Below are 14,914 nucleotides of genomic sequence, written 5' to 3' on the forward strand. Positions count from 1 at the left end.
CTAGAATTCTGCAAGGAAAAAAGTAGAAAAGTACCTGTCTGATGTAGTTGCTCCTAGGCCCTGTTAGTCAGACACTTAGACACCATAACACTAAGAGATTTCCCAACAAGCCCACTATCATGAACTCTTTTAAAATGCTCTCATTTTATTTTAAAAAACAACACCAGTAAAGTCAGAGAGGACTGGAAAGAAAAGCAGAGTGGAGACATTCGCCGCAGTCACCCCAGTTACCAGAAGTTCATACCTTACCAAGGACTGAAACCGAGTGCCACCTGGGCCCATGAAACAGAGCCTGGTCAGGGGCTGACTGTCATGTACCCAAGGTAACGTCATGTCCAGCACCATATCCCACAGTTTCCTGGGAGTGAGAGGTGCCAGCAAGACACGTATGAGTTTCCTCTATCATGTACCCTCCAGCACAAAGCAAATCTTTTGTAAAGAAGCAGCCTTAATAGGTTAATATGAGTTTAGACCAAAAGTTTCTATATTGTTTCTAGTGGAAAGTTACTGCTATTAGGTGAGAACTCTATGCTTTTCTAAAAGCCTACTTTTAGATGACTTCAGGTTTTTGAGAACTTTTTTAAAGCAGTCATCAAAATCAAGACTGATACTGCATCCTTAATATGGTGTCTTTAAGGTTTATTAAAGGATGAACTGAGTAAAGGTAAAATAATATAAGGCAAGGACAGAGGGTCAGCCTTAATTCTGAAAAACTAGTTTTCCTTCAAGGAAAACTATTATCTTCCAAAGATATCTTTTAAAATGAAGCTTGGGGTTTTTTCTTATTTTGATTCTCAAAAACGATGTTTAGATGTCACAGACTAGAATACCTTTTTCTTGGAAAAAGGTATGAAAATCTAAATGGCTTTTTCCATCCTCCAGAAATATGAAGAAGCATACAGCCACATAAGAAAGAAAACTCAGGATTGGTAAAGATTCCAACAATCCTGAGAATTGTGAATGGAATTCAAAATACCTTCTTTTGTTCAGCATCCCATTTTTGATAGCTTCCATAAAAGCAATCATTATTTTACAAACATGTATTTGGAAACTGTGCTTCAACTATATAATTTCTTGAAATGTATATTGACAACCTAGTTGATAGTAAACACTTAGCCAACTATAGATGTATTTTTATTTCTGATTAGAAACTCTGATTTCTTTTTACCCATTAATTCATGTTTTTCTGAGCACAGTACTCTTTTTGCTGAGGCATTAGAGACTTTTTAAGCCTACCAAGCTGATATACGGCAGAATATTTACTGCAGTTACAGGAAATCTTAATGAAATCATTTGATGAATTAAAACCAGGATTTATTTATGGTTGGTGTACTTATAATGGGAAGTTTTAAAAATGATTGCTCAGGTATATCCATTAAAACAACTCTACCAATATGTATTCATTCTTGCCAACATTTTCTATGATTTTTTGGGTGGATATCTAGTGGTTATTTTTCCAGAAAGAAAAGTCATTCCTTTTAATGGCTCTTGGACAGGACTAACAATCTTTTGTATTACTCTATACTGCCCAGTGAAATGTCAGAGCAAAAACAGAGTCTGTGCTATTCCAATATGTCTGATATTATATGACTGTATTCAAATCCTTATGGAAAAGGATAATAAAATGGTGATATATTTTTATGGATCTATATATTTGGTATGCTTTCAAAATAAGAGGAATATGGCAAGGAAATTATGGATTTTTAAGAATGTGCTTAAGCATTTTAATAAGACGCTTTTAGTTAAAACTGGTTGTTGGTTTTACTCCGAGCAATATGACTACACTGCTGCCAGTTTTATTGTCAGCAATGGCATCAGTTTCTCAGTGCATGGATGATTGAATATAGGCTTTTTATTTAAATCTTTAAGAATGGTCATTATGATTTTAAAAATATAAATTATGGCTGGACAGGATTAAATCTCCTATGTTATTTTATTTTACAGGTTCTAACTACTAGATAAAATCTTTCAGTAGTTGAAAAATTTTTAGACCAAAACAAAAAGAATTATAGATTTTTACTTTATACTTTTATCTGAAAAAGATATACTCTGTTTTAGGTTGTTTAAATTGACGGTTTTTTAGGTAATGGACAGATTATCTCATTTAATTATGCAGTAAGTTTTCCTGTTTAGGAAAAATCTCTATGACTGTGCTGTACTTTTTTAAGTTTTAAAATTTTTATCTGTCTTCAGACTAATTCCTAAGGTGCTGAGAATGCCTGGATAATCATAAAAAAGCTGGTTTATGGCTACATACACAGAGGCACCCATGCAAGTGACTTGCACCAGAGAGCTGTTACCCCCAGCAAAAAGTGGGACATGGTGCCCAAGAGGAAGAGCAGACTGAGTCGTATACCTTGCTGCATGAGAGCTCCAACTCCAAACCAGAAACTATTTAGCAAGGTAAAATTGTTTTCCACCACGTCTGAATCAGGGTTGCATGGATGTGGGTTATACCACTCATAGGGACTAAACCTGTGGTAATTGACAGAAAAAAAAAGAACAGATTTAAAATGCAGCCATCACAAAGTCTATCCAGTAAATCTGCTGTAAAAGAAAAACAAGAGAGGTTATAAAGAAAATAGTGATTGAAAGTTTTTACAGTGTGATTGCATTATAATTAACAGCAATATTAAAAGAAAAAACAATATTGAAGATTAACATTCTTAACTATTGCTGATACTGATCAAGTTGCATACGGATTGGCTCTGAAAGGTTCCAAGTGCCACCTGTAAATATCAAAGCACTTATTCTTCTTTTGACAACAATAGAATTACAGAAAATTGGTCCCATTTAGGATTAGGTTCTTATAACCACTGTGTCAGTATTTTGCATCTTAAAAGAAAATTAATACGTGTTAAATCACAGAAATTAACTAGAAAAAATACATCAGGCAAAATGGATTTTCTCATCAAAATTACAAATAATGAATATAACAGAAAATAAATAGTTAGCAGTAAAAGTGACATTAATAATCACCAAACAAGGGTAATAAACACCACAATTCACAGAAAAAAAAATACTATAGCAAAATAAGGAATTGCATCCTGTCCTGTGAGGTGCACAGTAGCATCCCTGGAAAGGTTTTCCAGAAGAAGCTGGGGACACTCACAAGCACCTTGCAGGGCCAGGCTCTAAGAAAAGAAAAAGAAGGGAAAAAAAAAAAAAAAAAAAAAAAAAAAAAAGAAAAAGATAAAGGAAAAGACAACAAATTAATTATCTCAAAAATAGAATAGAGATAGTAGAAAGATGCCTGAGTCTGGCAATAGATTAAAAGCAGATTATATACAATCAATTTTAATTTACAGCTTTGCAATTGCTGTGCATTATGACGGGTTCATATCTAAATTCTATTTTATCAATTGTAGCTAAAACAAGCAAACATGTCTAGATAAATTATTCTTTGTTACAATTTCTTTTGTAAAAACAAGACTTTGAGTTTTCCCTTCCTCAAGATACTTCTGTAGAACTTTAAATTTTAATTCCAATGTGCAGGATTAATATAATCATTTAAGAGCTTTAATCACCATGCCTGGACTTGGAGGCACACTGTTGAGAGGGACTTTTATTTTATGCTTAAATCATATCTTCAAATCTTTGATAATGAATAAAAGTTAATGCATGTGCATAATATATTTGATTGAAAAAAATGAAAATCACCAAAACACAGTAGAATGGAGCTAGCACAAGACACCAGCACAATAATTAAAAATATTACAGATTTTAATTTTTAAATCAATTTTAACATATTTTCATAATTTCTCAAATAATTAAAGCCACTCTGTAAAAACTCTCTTATAAGCAACCATTAGTAAAGAACTCTTTTTTATGTATCTTACAATCAAAGATATCTGAATAATTCATCTGTCACTTTGAAAAATAGAATTTTCTTCACAATAATATTTCAAACACACTATAATACAGAAAATCAAATGTTCCACTTTGAAGCTCTTAATGTAATGTTAAAACACCTCATCTTAAGTGTCTACTTGACAAAGAACTGTTTCATTTGGATCTCCAAAGTAATACTGATATGCTGTTCAAAAATGTTGATTGGGTTCTAATTAAACATTTTGACCTGAATTTTCCTATTACTTTAAAGTAAAAATAGATCAGAAATTTACTGTCTCATTAAAACTCTAAGTATCTTTCATGTCATGTTGTTGTCAGTCCAACAAAACCTGGAAACCAAGCACTTGCTGAAACTGAAGCAGGTTTCTATACTCTTTTGCTGAGTGATATTTGAAGATTGAATTGGAAAACACCTTTTTCTTGTATGGGCAACATTTTCTAGACAAAGCAAACATATTTTTTTATTTAAATATATATATTCAAGTGTTATTTTTAGTGGTTGTGACATTACTGAACAATCTAAAACATAACTCAGTAGTTTTACATTTTTGTTCTGATGGTTTATTTAATTATTTTCATTTTATTTTGAAGCACAGGAAAATAGTCCGTAGTTCTAAAAAAGGAGGAAACCACCTGCAAGATATACAAGATGGTTTTAGGAAAAAGAAAAAATGCAATCTGAGTCTTACTGTTTTCGAATTCTCTACTTATAAAGTAAGGAAAATTTATACTGGCTTATTATGGATAAATGTGGCTCTTCCTTATTTTAAGGATGATCTATAATATTAGATTGTCTAGTGTAACGATCTTAATCAATTTTTGGGTTTTTTGTGCTACATATGTGTATAAGTTTCATGCTGTTTAGCCTATTGCAATAAATATTCATAGATCACAGACTTATAGGTTCACCTAGCAGATTTTATAAGCCATGATCCTGCTCAAGGAAACGTCCACTATTTCACAACAAGGGACTGTTCAGTCAGGTCTTAAAAATGTCCAAAGACAAGAATTCCACATCTTCCTTGGAAAAACTTTCCCGTGGTAAGTTATCATAACAACTTTTTTCTTTAAGTCAGGCTAGAACCTCCCTTGTCTCCAAGTATAAAAACACCATCTGTTTTGATCAGCTTCTCTTATGAGAAAATGACTTTTAGGAAAATTCCTTCTGCCTGATCCCAGATCTGCTCACAGTATTTAAATGTGGTATAATAAATGATATTATGAGAAGAATCACTTTCCTTGATTAATGGACTGCATTCCTACTAATTTAAATGCAGAACACTAGCTCAATCAAGAACAAGCATAAAGCAAAAAACACCTTCAGTGAACATATGCAATTTTGAAGATTGATTTTTCTGACCACTGATAACAGGTACTCCTCCCATTTACCCATTTCTATTAGTGTTTATTCTAACATTTCAGATACAATCTCTTAATCTCTAACACCTTCAGGTGTCTGAAATACTTGAAAAATAGACTATAAATGAACTTTATAAGACCTGAGTTCCAGTTTTCCTAATTGCTGCTACTCACTGAAAAGATACAAGTACTCCCCAAAAATTATTGGCTAGTGCAAATAATGTTTAAAAGTCAGCTATCTCAGCAGTCCACAGGAAGGAAAGATTTGTGCTAAACGTAATTCCACTTTAGGAATATACCATGATATTAGAAATTAAAATTAGTGCTCCCAATGATCAGACAGACCTACTTCAGAACCGCAAATTATTTGAGACAAACTATAATTTATTATACTCTCTGTTCACACAGCATTTGAAATAATAGTGTAGAAGCCCAGAAGACAAGGGATCTTATGTGTGTCTCAAACACCTATACTTGAATAGCCATGGAGCCAACCAAAAGTTCTTGGTAAGAACATGTTGTGATAAAGAATGTGATGTGACTGGAGAAGAAATACATTGGAGATACAACAGCATTTTCTGGGATAAATGTCCTTGTTCTGGCTCCTGAGAATAAGCACAACACAGTATAGTTCAAGCACAGGACAGAGGTCAAAAAGCAGACATGTAGTCCATTGATCTATTGATCAACGGCTGACCCTGTACAGGTGGAACAAGACCACCAAAGACCTCCAAAGCCTTCAAACCTATTTTCAGAAAGGTCTGGAAGAACAATCTGCACCTGATAACTAATTTGTATAGGAAGCAAGAAACTTATCTCCAGGATGGGGAAACATAGCTATAAAAAGGTACCTCCATGAAGACCAGATGGTGCCCATAGGACCCTGGACACCCTACCAGCTGGATTAGTGCTGGAGCCACCACTGGTGAATGTATTAGGCTCCTTAAGCCTGTTTGATTTCAGAACCTGTCATAATATTAACTGTGATCTACTGCTAGCATTCATGCTTTTCTTTTTATTTAGGAGCTTGATTTTGTGCGCTCATGGCACAGAGAGTCTTGCAATGATGTTATAAGATTCTGTTAATTCTTGACCCACAGGCACCCACTCCTCCCTTGTCCAGTTTGAGACAAACTCAGGAGGAGAAATTACTTATTCTGGATATACTAGAACAGTTTCTACAGTTTTGGTCTGTAAATAAAAACACAGTCTTACAGAGAGGCATGGTCCTTAGATGTGATTGTAGATACAGGGTTTTGTACACCAACTACACTCAGAGCAGTGCATCCCTTCATGCACACTGACTACTGCTTTCAGTTACTTTCATAAAAGGTGTTGTCTGGCATGTGCTATACAAATCAACTCAATTCAAATCTGCTTAGAATGTATAAAAGGTACCCTTCACCAATTTCAATAGTTCTCAAATGAAAACCTTTCAGTTTATCTCTGATGATAGCATGAAGATAGTACTAGGTTTTGAAAGCAAATTAATAGATATGCTTAATACAGACTGTAATATCTGGAGATAAAGACATTTTTAATTTAAGCTGTATCTTCTGGAAAGCAATGCAACCTGTTAAAAAGAGCAGAAAGCCCAAAACTGCAATTTAGAGAGAATAGAAAATGGACTAGTGGAGTAATATTTGTAATTGCATTTTCATTATACCAAAACACAGCTGCATAAGAATATTACACAGAACTGAATTTAAACCAGTAGGGATACTCACTGTGGGAAAAACACCACTTGGACCCATTATTAACATGCACAGGCCATTCAAGTTTTGTGTGTTGCTTTCAAATATTTGCAAAACAGGTATGAGGTACTGTCATTCAGTCATATTCAGCATGCTACCTGTTAAATTCTTATAGAGGAGTTTTCTGGAAGGTCTTAAATAGCTTTTTTCTTTTTTTTTTTTTTCCTAATCATTTTATTTTTATTTGTTATTTTACTTTTTTTCCTTAGGATCAAAAAAGCAAAACACAAGAGATTTTTTAAACACAGGTTGATCCTGAATATTTAGCTAAAAGTATATGAGAGTTATCAGCTACTGTTATAGTATCTGGACTTCAATTCTTATTTTAAAATACATGCTGACAAAATCTTTCATCCTTATCTCTGACATGATATTGGCTTCTATTCCGACCCAAATAGAAGCTACATAACAACTATGGAAAGGCTAAGACAAATCTGTGCTCTACAAGATAGTTTGGAATCACAAGACAACAACAAATGCAATAAACTTAATTCTTGGTCTGATGCAGTCAGATAGACTACTTCCCTAAACCCATGGAATTAAGAATATAGGCAAGGGACATAAAGAAAATATAATTGCAAAGTATGATGCAGGTATAATTTAAGACACTAATGAGATTATTTACTGGCAGCTGTGCTTAGTTTATTTAACTTACATTATTTTAAATGATATTTCAAATACCATGTAACTATTGTGGGTTTTTTTAATGCAAATGTAAATAAATTAGGACCAAAGAGTATTACAAAAATATTATCTAGATCATGATGTGACCAACACATTCCACATAGCTCAGAAATATATGCCACAGACACAGCACAAAATTGCACTGTGCATACTATTCCAGCATTATTCCAAACCTCTCGAATTTCCTCACTTTTCTCTGCACCTGGTCTATGAATAAAAATAAAGAAAATATGGTTACCCACTTACATACACATAGATATCTCTTTTGCACAATCAGACCAAGAAGTGAGCAGACAACAGGTTTAACTGCAAAACTATTAGCATAAAGATTTTACAAGCTGTAAGGCTTCATCTAATGACCAGAAATTGATAAATCAAAAGAATCTCACCGCATCTCCTTCATGAACTGATGAGCACACTGATCCAGTGCTGGGTATTGCTGAACACTACAAACTATCAGCTTTAATCTCAGCTCTAGCAAATTACACATTCTCCCATACACTAGAGAAAAGTGTAAGAATGATTCTTGTAGTCATTGTTTTACAGAGTTTCCTGTGCAAGACTACACCCTCAATCCATATCTTACTGCATAAGACCAGACAAATTACAATATTTCAACACGTTTTCAAGAATATCCAGGATATGAGATGGTTGCTTTATTATAACATACTACACTACTTAAGAATAAAACATGTTACTACTTCTCTTTATTAAAGCCTCCATTTCTTTTGTTCCTAAATTCTGGCTTTTAGAAAAACTGAGATTTTTGTTTGGCTCCTTCATTGCCTCACCTTGTGACATTCATTTCCACACCTGATGACTTCTGGGCTGTAAACAGAGACTGTTTTTACCAACACACCTGCCCTGCTCACATATATTTCTCAGTACAATAATTGCCTTGCTTCCATTGTGCTCATCTTCCACATCATCTTCTCTCATATAGCTGCCATGCTTTTGCTGCTTCCTGAAAAGCACTAATCATCTAACACCTCTTTTATATTTAAAAAAAAAAAAAAAAAAAAAAAAAAAAAAAAAAAAAAAAAAAAAACCCTTCTAAAGCAGTTGCATTGAATCATTATCACCTCTCCACTGACTAGAAATTTAACCTAATGTAAAGGACTTTTTGTAACGCTAAAAGAATATCTATAAGTCTTCTAAATTTGGGTGATATCATTCAATCTAAAGTCTAGAAAGCACAAGATTCATATGTAAGTTCTATATAGACTTTACAGAACTTTCTTCTATATGTTTACTCCCTATACCCTTAAATTGCTTATAGGAACTATTAATTTTAAGCATAGAAAGGATCCTGTTAAATCCAGTTGAGTCAGAAATAAAATACAAATGCATAAGCTACTGCAGAATCAGAACCAAAATCTTCATTATATGAATGAATATATCTTGTCTCATTTTTATACAACTCAAGCTTCCTGACTAATATGAAAGAAAAGAAAAATTAAAAAAATAAAAAACCCAAAAGTAGCTTATAAACAAATAATATAAAAAATTGTTTCATAAACTTCTACTATAAGCAACATGAATCCTACAGGAGTAATATAACCCAGCAATAGGGAATGTTTGGTGGGTTTTGAATTTGTCAGTTTTTACTTCTGTATTAGCTACTAGTCCTGCTCTTAAATCCAAAGAAATAGAGGCTGAGGCAGTTCTTACATAACTTTTCAATTTCCAGAACATTAGTCCATCCATTTCTTGAACAAAAGAAATGTCGAGAGAGTTAAATACTAAATGACAGTCAAGAATCTGAAGAAAACTTATTTTAAATTACTATCTTTTAATGCATGTGAACTTCACAATGATTTTAGACTTCTCCCAAAATCAGTGTGTCCTGACTGCTGCTAAATATATTGAAGTCTTACAGAAACTATTCTAGGAGATATTCTGAGATATCTCAAGTATGGTGTGGTAGGGGAGATGTTAAAAGAGTTGCTTCCTTTTTAGTTTTCTCAAGATGAACAACTTTTCCTGAGTTCTGTATCTGAGGGTCAACTCAGAAAAGTAGAGTATTCATTTTGTTAGAAAATATTTTGCCCCCTTTTTGGTGGCATAAGTAAAATGATGTCTCCAGCATGATTTTCCCCTTTGTATGCTTTGCTCTTTAGGCTCTTAGCACACCTGAGAATCTTTGAAGCTTCATTTATATTCCTTTATTCCTCTGACTCAATAGTAATAATTGGGTGCTATTTCAAAAAAACAGATTATTCACAATACTTCTAATATTTTGAATTTTCCTTCTATACAGCCTACATTTAGCTGTTTCATATAACATTTTTACATCTTTACCAGAAAACATTATTATTATTTATCCATACACGTTCTCCCTGAATATATTGAAAAAAAAAAAATGGAAGAAATAAAAAAACTGACTACTTTGGAAAATCTTCATCCTTATCTTTGAAAATACGTAAATTTCAAGCAATTTGTAAATTCTTTTTCACTGGGATAGAGTCAATTTTCTTCCTAGCAGATGGTCAGTTTTAGATGTAGTATGGTAGAAGTGTTGATAATGTTTTTAGAGGTTGCTAAGTCATATTTATATGACTTCATCTTTTTCTGCCTTCAGGAGTACCCTGGTCTTGCACATCCCTTTCTCATGATTTTTAAGCTCATCTTGAGGGGTGACTGTCTCAGACCTGCAACCATACAACAGAAAACATTTAGAAACAAAGGCCTGAACATCAAGCATATGCCTTGTCCAGGGATGCATAGTGTGTGCATCTGATTAACAGTGCTGAGCTTTCTAGTGAGTCCTGTGCCTAATAAAACAGAAAACCTCTTTTAAACAGACATAGGGACTAAACCAGCCAGCTAAGGGAGTTTTGGATTACAGGTCCTCCTCAGCCTGAGCAGTTTTGAACTTGGCTTCTGACGTGGAAGACACTTCTCTCAGAGGTTAAAATCTAAGATAGGAGTCCATCTACTGAATCTTGGCCAGTAGTCATAAAAAGGGTGGCTAAGGAAGATGGAAAGGGGGGACTGTGGGAAGTGTATTGGATATAAATTGCAATGACTTATATGTGGACAAGAAGCGAGAGAGAAACCACTAAGTACTGACTACAAACTGCCCCTCAAGCTCCCTTCTCGATCTGGGGGTGGGCAGAGAAACCCAGAGTGAAGGAGTAAAGTAAAACTTAGAAAAGGGGGGAAGAAAGATGTTGTCTCAGTGTCTGTATTTCTTACCTCCCTATTTTTTTCAGCTAATAACAGCAACCAGTAAGCAACTCCCTGCCTTTATCTCAACCAATGAATGTGCTTATTCTATTTTCTCTCCTTATCCTGCTGCAGAAGGGGTCAAGTGGCTAAGCAAACACTTGGACCTTAGTCAAGGTTAACCACCCAAAACAGAATTGGCTTACTTCCTATATTAAGAATCCTCCTTTTGGAGATGAGATTTGAGTTCTGGTCAACAGTTTGAGCAGCCACCCTCACACAACACAGAAAAGCTGGCCATGTCCCATCCAGAAGCAAAAACAAGGTTTAAATGGTAACTAACCCTCACCCTGGAGTTATTCTATGAAGCTACATTTACATATCCAGCAAAAGAGAAAGTCTAAAATGTGCTTCCGCATAGATTACACAGATTAGTCATCATGTGAATGTCTTTTGATGGCTAGAAGGTCAAAAAGGAAAACAAAAGAGCATGCACACAAAGATAAACTCTTATTTTCTATACAAAATTACTTCCCTTTATAACCTCTTTTACTTCTTCTAGATCTTAGACAAAGTTCTTCATCTTTCAGCTACCTCTTTAGATACTTCTGGAATACTTACAGAAGCTTAAAAAATGTCATATACAAATGGAATAGTCATGCTATGAAGATATGCATGAAATGAACCCAAGTAACCCTGTAATATCAGTGTGGCTCTCTTCAGCTTCCACCCTTCCACACTATTTGTTGTGCTCACTTGTTCTGCCATGTCTAAAGTTAGACTTGCCTGCTTCTCCAGGGAAAAAACATGTCTTATTTTCTTTGTGAAGTCTCCACCACAGCTAGTCCTGGAGGAGAAACATCTTCTTTAGTTCATTATACTTTTTATGTTCTCAAATAAAACTTAATCTGAATAAAGAAAAATAAAATCTTTCAAATTGAGAGCCACAACCTGTTGTGTTTGTGGAAGTGTACTCAAGAGAAATACTCATGTAGACTTTCTTAGCTTTTTAACTCTTCTGTACGTCTACTTGTGCCCACACTTAGAGATAAAGTACTTAGCTAAATGAATTAAATCTCTATTGCATTATTAGTATTTACCAGAGAATAGAGAAAGGCAAAATTCAAGTTCTTGTTTTCCTTCCATCAGTAACTGACACAAACAGTACAAAAAATTTTACTCCCTTTCAAGGGGCACCTCTTTCTCATTCCACTGCCTTTTTTTTTTTTTTTTTTTTTTTTAATTTATTTTTTTTTTATTTTTTTTAGAATTTCTACTAGGAATATGAAGGTTTAGAAAAACAATTGCGTTTTCTAGAAATTATTTGCTATGTCACATTTCCCACTTAAAAAATTACATCACTTATAATTCCTGGAATACTGTGGTCAAAAAATAATATTTTATGTCATGAAAAATAACATGCGTGATGAAAATTAAAATATAGTAATAACTTCTCCTACATACAAATCAAACTTTACCAGCTCATGGTTGACATGTGAAGACAGCCATAAAGAGCAGAAAAAATTACAGCAGGAGGGTGTTTTCAGACACAGTGTTACTCCCTGTATCCCTTTTTATTTATTCACGCCAATTTTAATTCAGAGTAGTTGCAGATTTTTTTATTCTAGAATGAGACATTTCAGTCTTTTATTCCCTCTAAATACACTTGCTTAATAGCTTAATTTAAATAGTGCCAAATATTTCCTTTCTTATTCAATAGTCCTGATAGAACTGGGGGTTCACATCAATATTTAGTTAAGGCTCTGTAAGATTTTACAATTGTAATCTGCCTTATCCACTTCTTTAAAAATGTAAACTAGATAGAACACCATTCCTTGCTTGGCCCACACTACAGTAAACTCAGAAGAATTTCTAAAGATCATTCTTTGTAAAATATTATTATTTATATTTTGCCAAAAAGATGGGAGATATGCTTCTGTATCACAGTGTCTTTATTGATCAATTCAAACTCTTAAAAACAATAATGACCACCCTAAACTATTCCTACAGTACATTATATGTTTTTAGAGATCTTCCAGCCAAGTATTGACAAGAACATGTGGTTTCTTTTGATTGAAATACCTTTGACAGCTTTGCAGGCCTGAAGCAACGTTACACAGAGAAGCAATTTCCATTTCCTTAAAGGGCCACACTAGACAAATAATTTGCTTATTTATCTTCAGAGGTTATTAATGGTATACATTTTATAAGGCCTCCATTTCCTGGGTTCAGTAGCACTGTAAGTATGATTGCCACTGGAAGTAATTAGTAAAGCATTTTAGAAAGTGTTTGCCAAAGGAAGAAAATGTTTAAGGGTCTTTTTCCTTCTCAGAGAAAAATAAGGGATCATACAGTATCCCATGTGTAGCTATGAAGACCAGACTCAAATTTACAGAAACTCAGTTGAAAGATAATGTGGTAACTAGTTTATTTGGCTTTGAAATAAAGGTTGATGTCTGTTTTGGAGTGAGAGGGAGCAATGAAAAACCTCATTTCTCCCTGGAATTACCTGAAAAGAGGTTGTAGTGAGGTGAGGGTCAGTGTCTTCTGCCATATCTCAAGTGAAAGAACAAGAGGGTAAGAACCTATACCAGTGGAGGTTCAGGTTAGATATTAGAAAATATTTTTCACTCTAAGCATGTTTAGCCATTGAAATAAGTTGTCCTGGAGTGTGGTGGAATCACTATCCTTGAAAGTGCAAGTGTTTAGGAGACATCTAGATGTGGCAGTTGGACGTAGGATTTGGGGGTAACTATCATAGTTCTGGGTTGACGGCGGGATTAGAGGATCTTGAAGGGTATCTTCCAACCCTGATGATTCTGAGTACTCGATATTTTGGTATTTTTAGAAGAAACTCAAACTACTCTGTTTAAATGTGAAATTAAAATCATCGGTAAAATTACATCAGTCTTTTTCATAACTGCATGATTAAATCAAAAAGTTAATCATGTATTGTTGGGCTTGTGACCTGAATATGCGTAAAAGATAACGATTTTGTTAGTAGCCTGATCTCAGGAGGAGTGAGGGGGAAGGCAGTGTAGCTAAGAACATTCATATGTGTAAAAATATGCACCAAATGAAGTGCTCTTAATGCAGGAGTTAATAAATCTTTCTGCAACATACCTGTGTTATATACAGGTACAATATAGTACATTAAGGAACAATTTATATTCTGTCAATACTCTTAAATGAAGAATACTGTGTAATTTTTTTTTTCTCTTTAATTCTTTCTAGTTGGGCACAAGAGATAAAATTTCTGGTGTGCTGGTGTGAAACATTCTAAAAGCTCATCTTTCTAATTGTATCAATTACAATAGGTACCAGCCAGAAAACTCTCATCTCTTGTGTTAGGATTTTACTCTAATCTCACAGTTTGTCTATGCTGTTTCTATATTATAACATTTAATTACTTAACTGCTGGTTTTATGGGTTAGTTTTATAACTTTCAAATTAATTTACTGACTATAATGTCAAACTTATAATAGAAACTCTGCCAGTAGAAGATCTATTTTTAAAAAGACCTTAATTTAAAAAAAAAATTAAAGTTTATGGGTTTCTTAAACATGTTATCTCTGGAAAATTACTTAAACATTTCTAAATGGGTCGGAGTAATTTCAGCAAAAACACTGAGAATATGTTCCTTCACAGAGTGTGAGGAACTTTTTGGGAACTATAAAAAACAAACACAATTCCTGATTTCTATTTTTCTGAGAGGTTGTAAAGTGTAGTTGTCCTAAAGGTAAGCTTGAATATACAGACAGCGTCGTCATCCTTAAAAAATGTATTTCAAATTTTCCAATTGATATCCTTCTACAAAATAGGAATCAATCACTTCAGAACTGGAGGGATCACACCTTTCTACTATTTTCCTTTCGAAGAGCATTATTATCTCTGATATAATTATTACTACTTTGAGAATTAAGAAAAAAAAAAGACAAAAGCATACCATAATATTTAAAGATAAAAATTCCACATCCCTGTTAACATTAGTGCCTCTTTTTCCATTTCCTTGCTCATCTTACAGATAAAAAATTAAGATTTGATCAGCATGGATTTTACATCCATTAAAGCTATGTACTATGAACTATTGAAATACG

General features: G+C 33.7%; 1 protein-coding gene across 1 annotated transcript in view; it reads right to left on the reverse strand.

Annotated features, from left to right (window-relative positions):
• GRIK2 (glutamate ionotropic receptor kainate type subunit 2) overlaps positions 1-14,914 on the reverse strand; it is a gene marked incomplete at its 5' end in the record, with an annotated part of 353,559 nt that overhangs the window by 89,780 nt on the left and 248,865 nt on the right. The window contains one exon of the mRNA XM_083856634.1: positions 2,357-2,475. Within this exon, the coding sequence (XP_083712760.1) occupies positions 2,357-2,475 (119 nt within the window). The remainder of the gene's footprint in view (positions 1-2,356; positions 2,476-14,914) is intronic.

Source organism: Zosterops lateralis, assembly GCF_965231275.1.
Source record: "Zosterops lateralis genome assembly, chromosome: 3".
NCBI lineage: Eukaryota > Metazoa > Chordata > Aves > Passeriformes > Zosteropidae > Zosterops > Zosterops lateralis.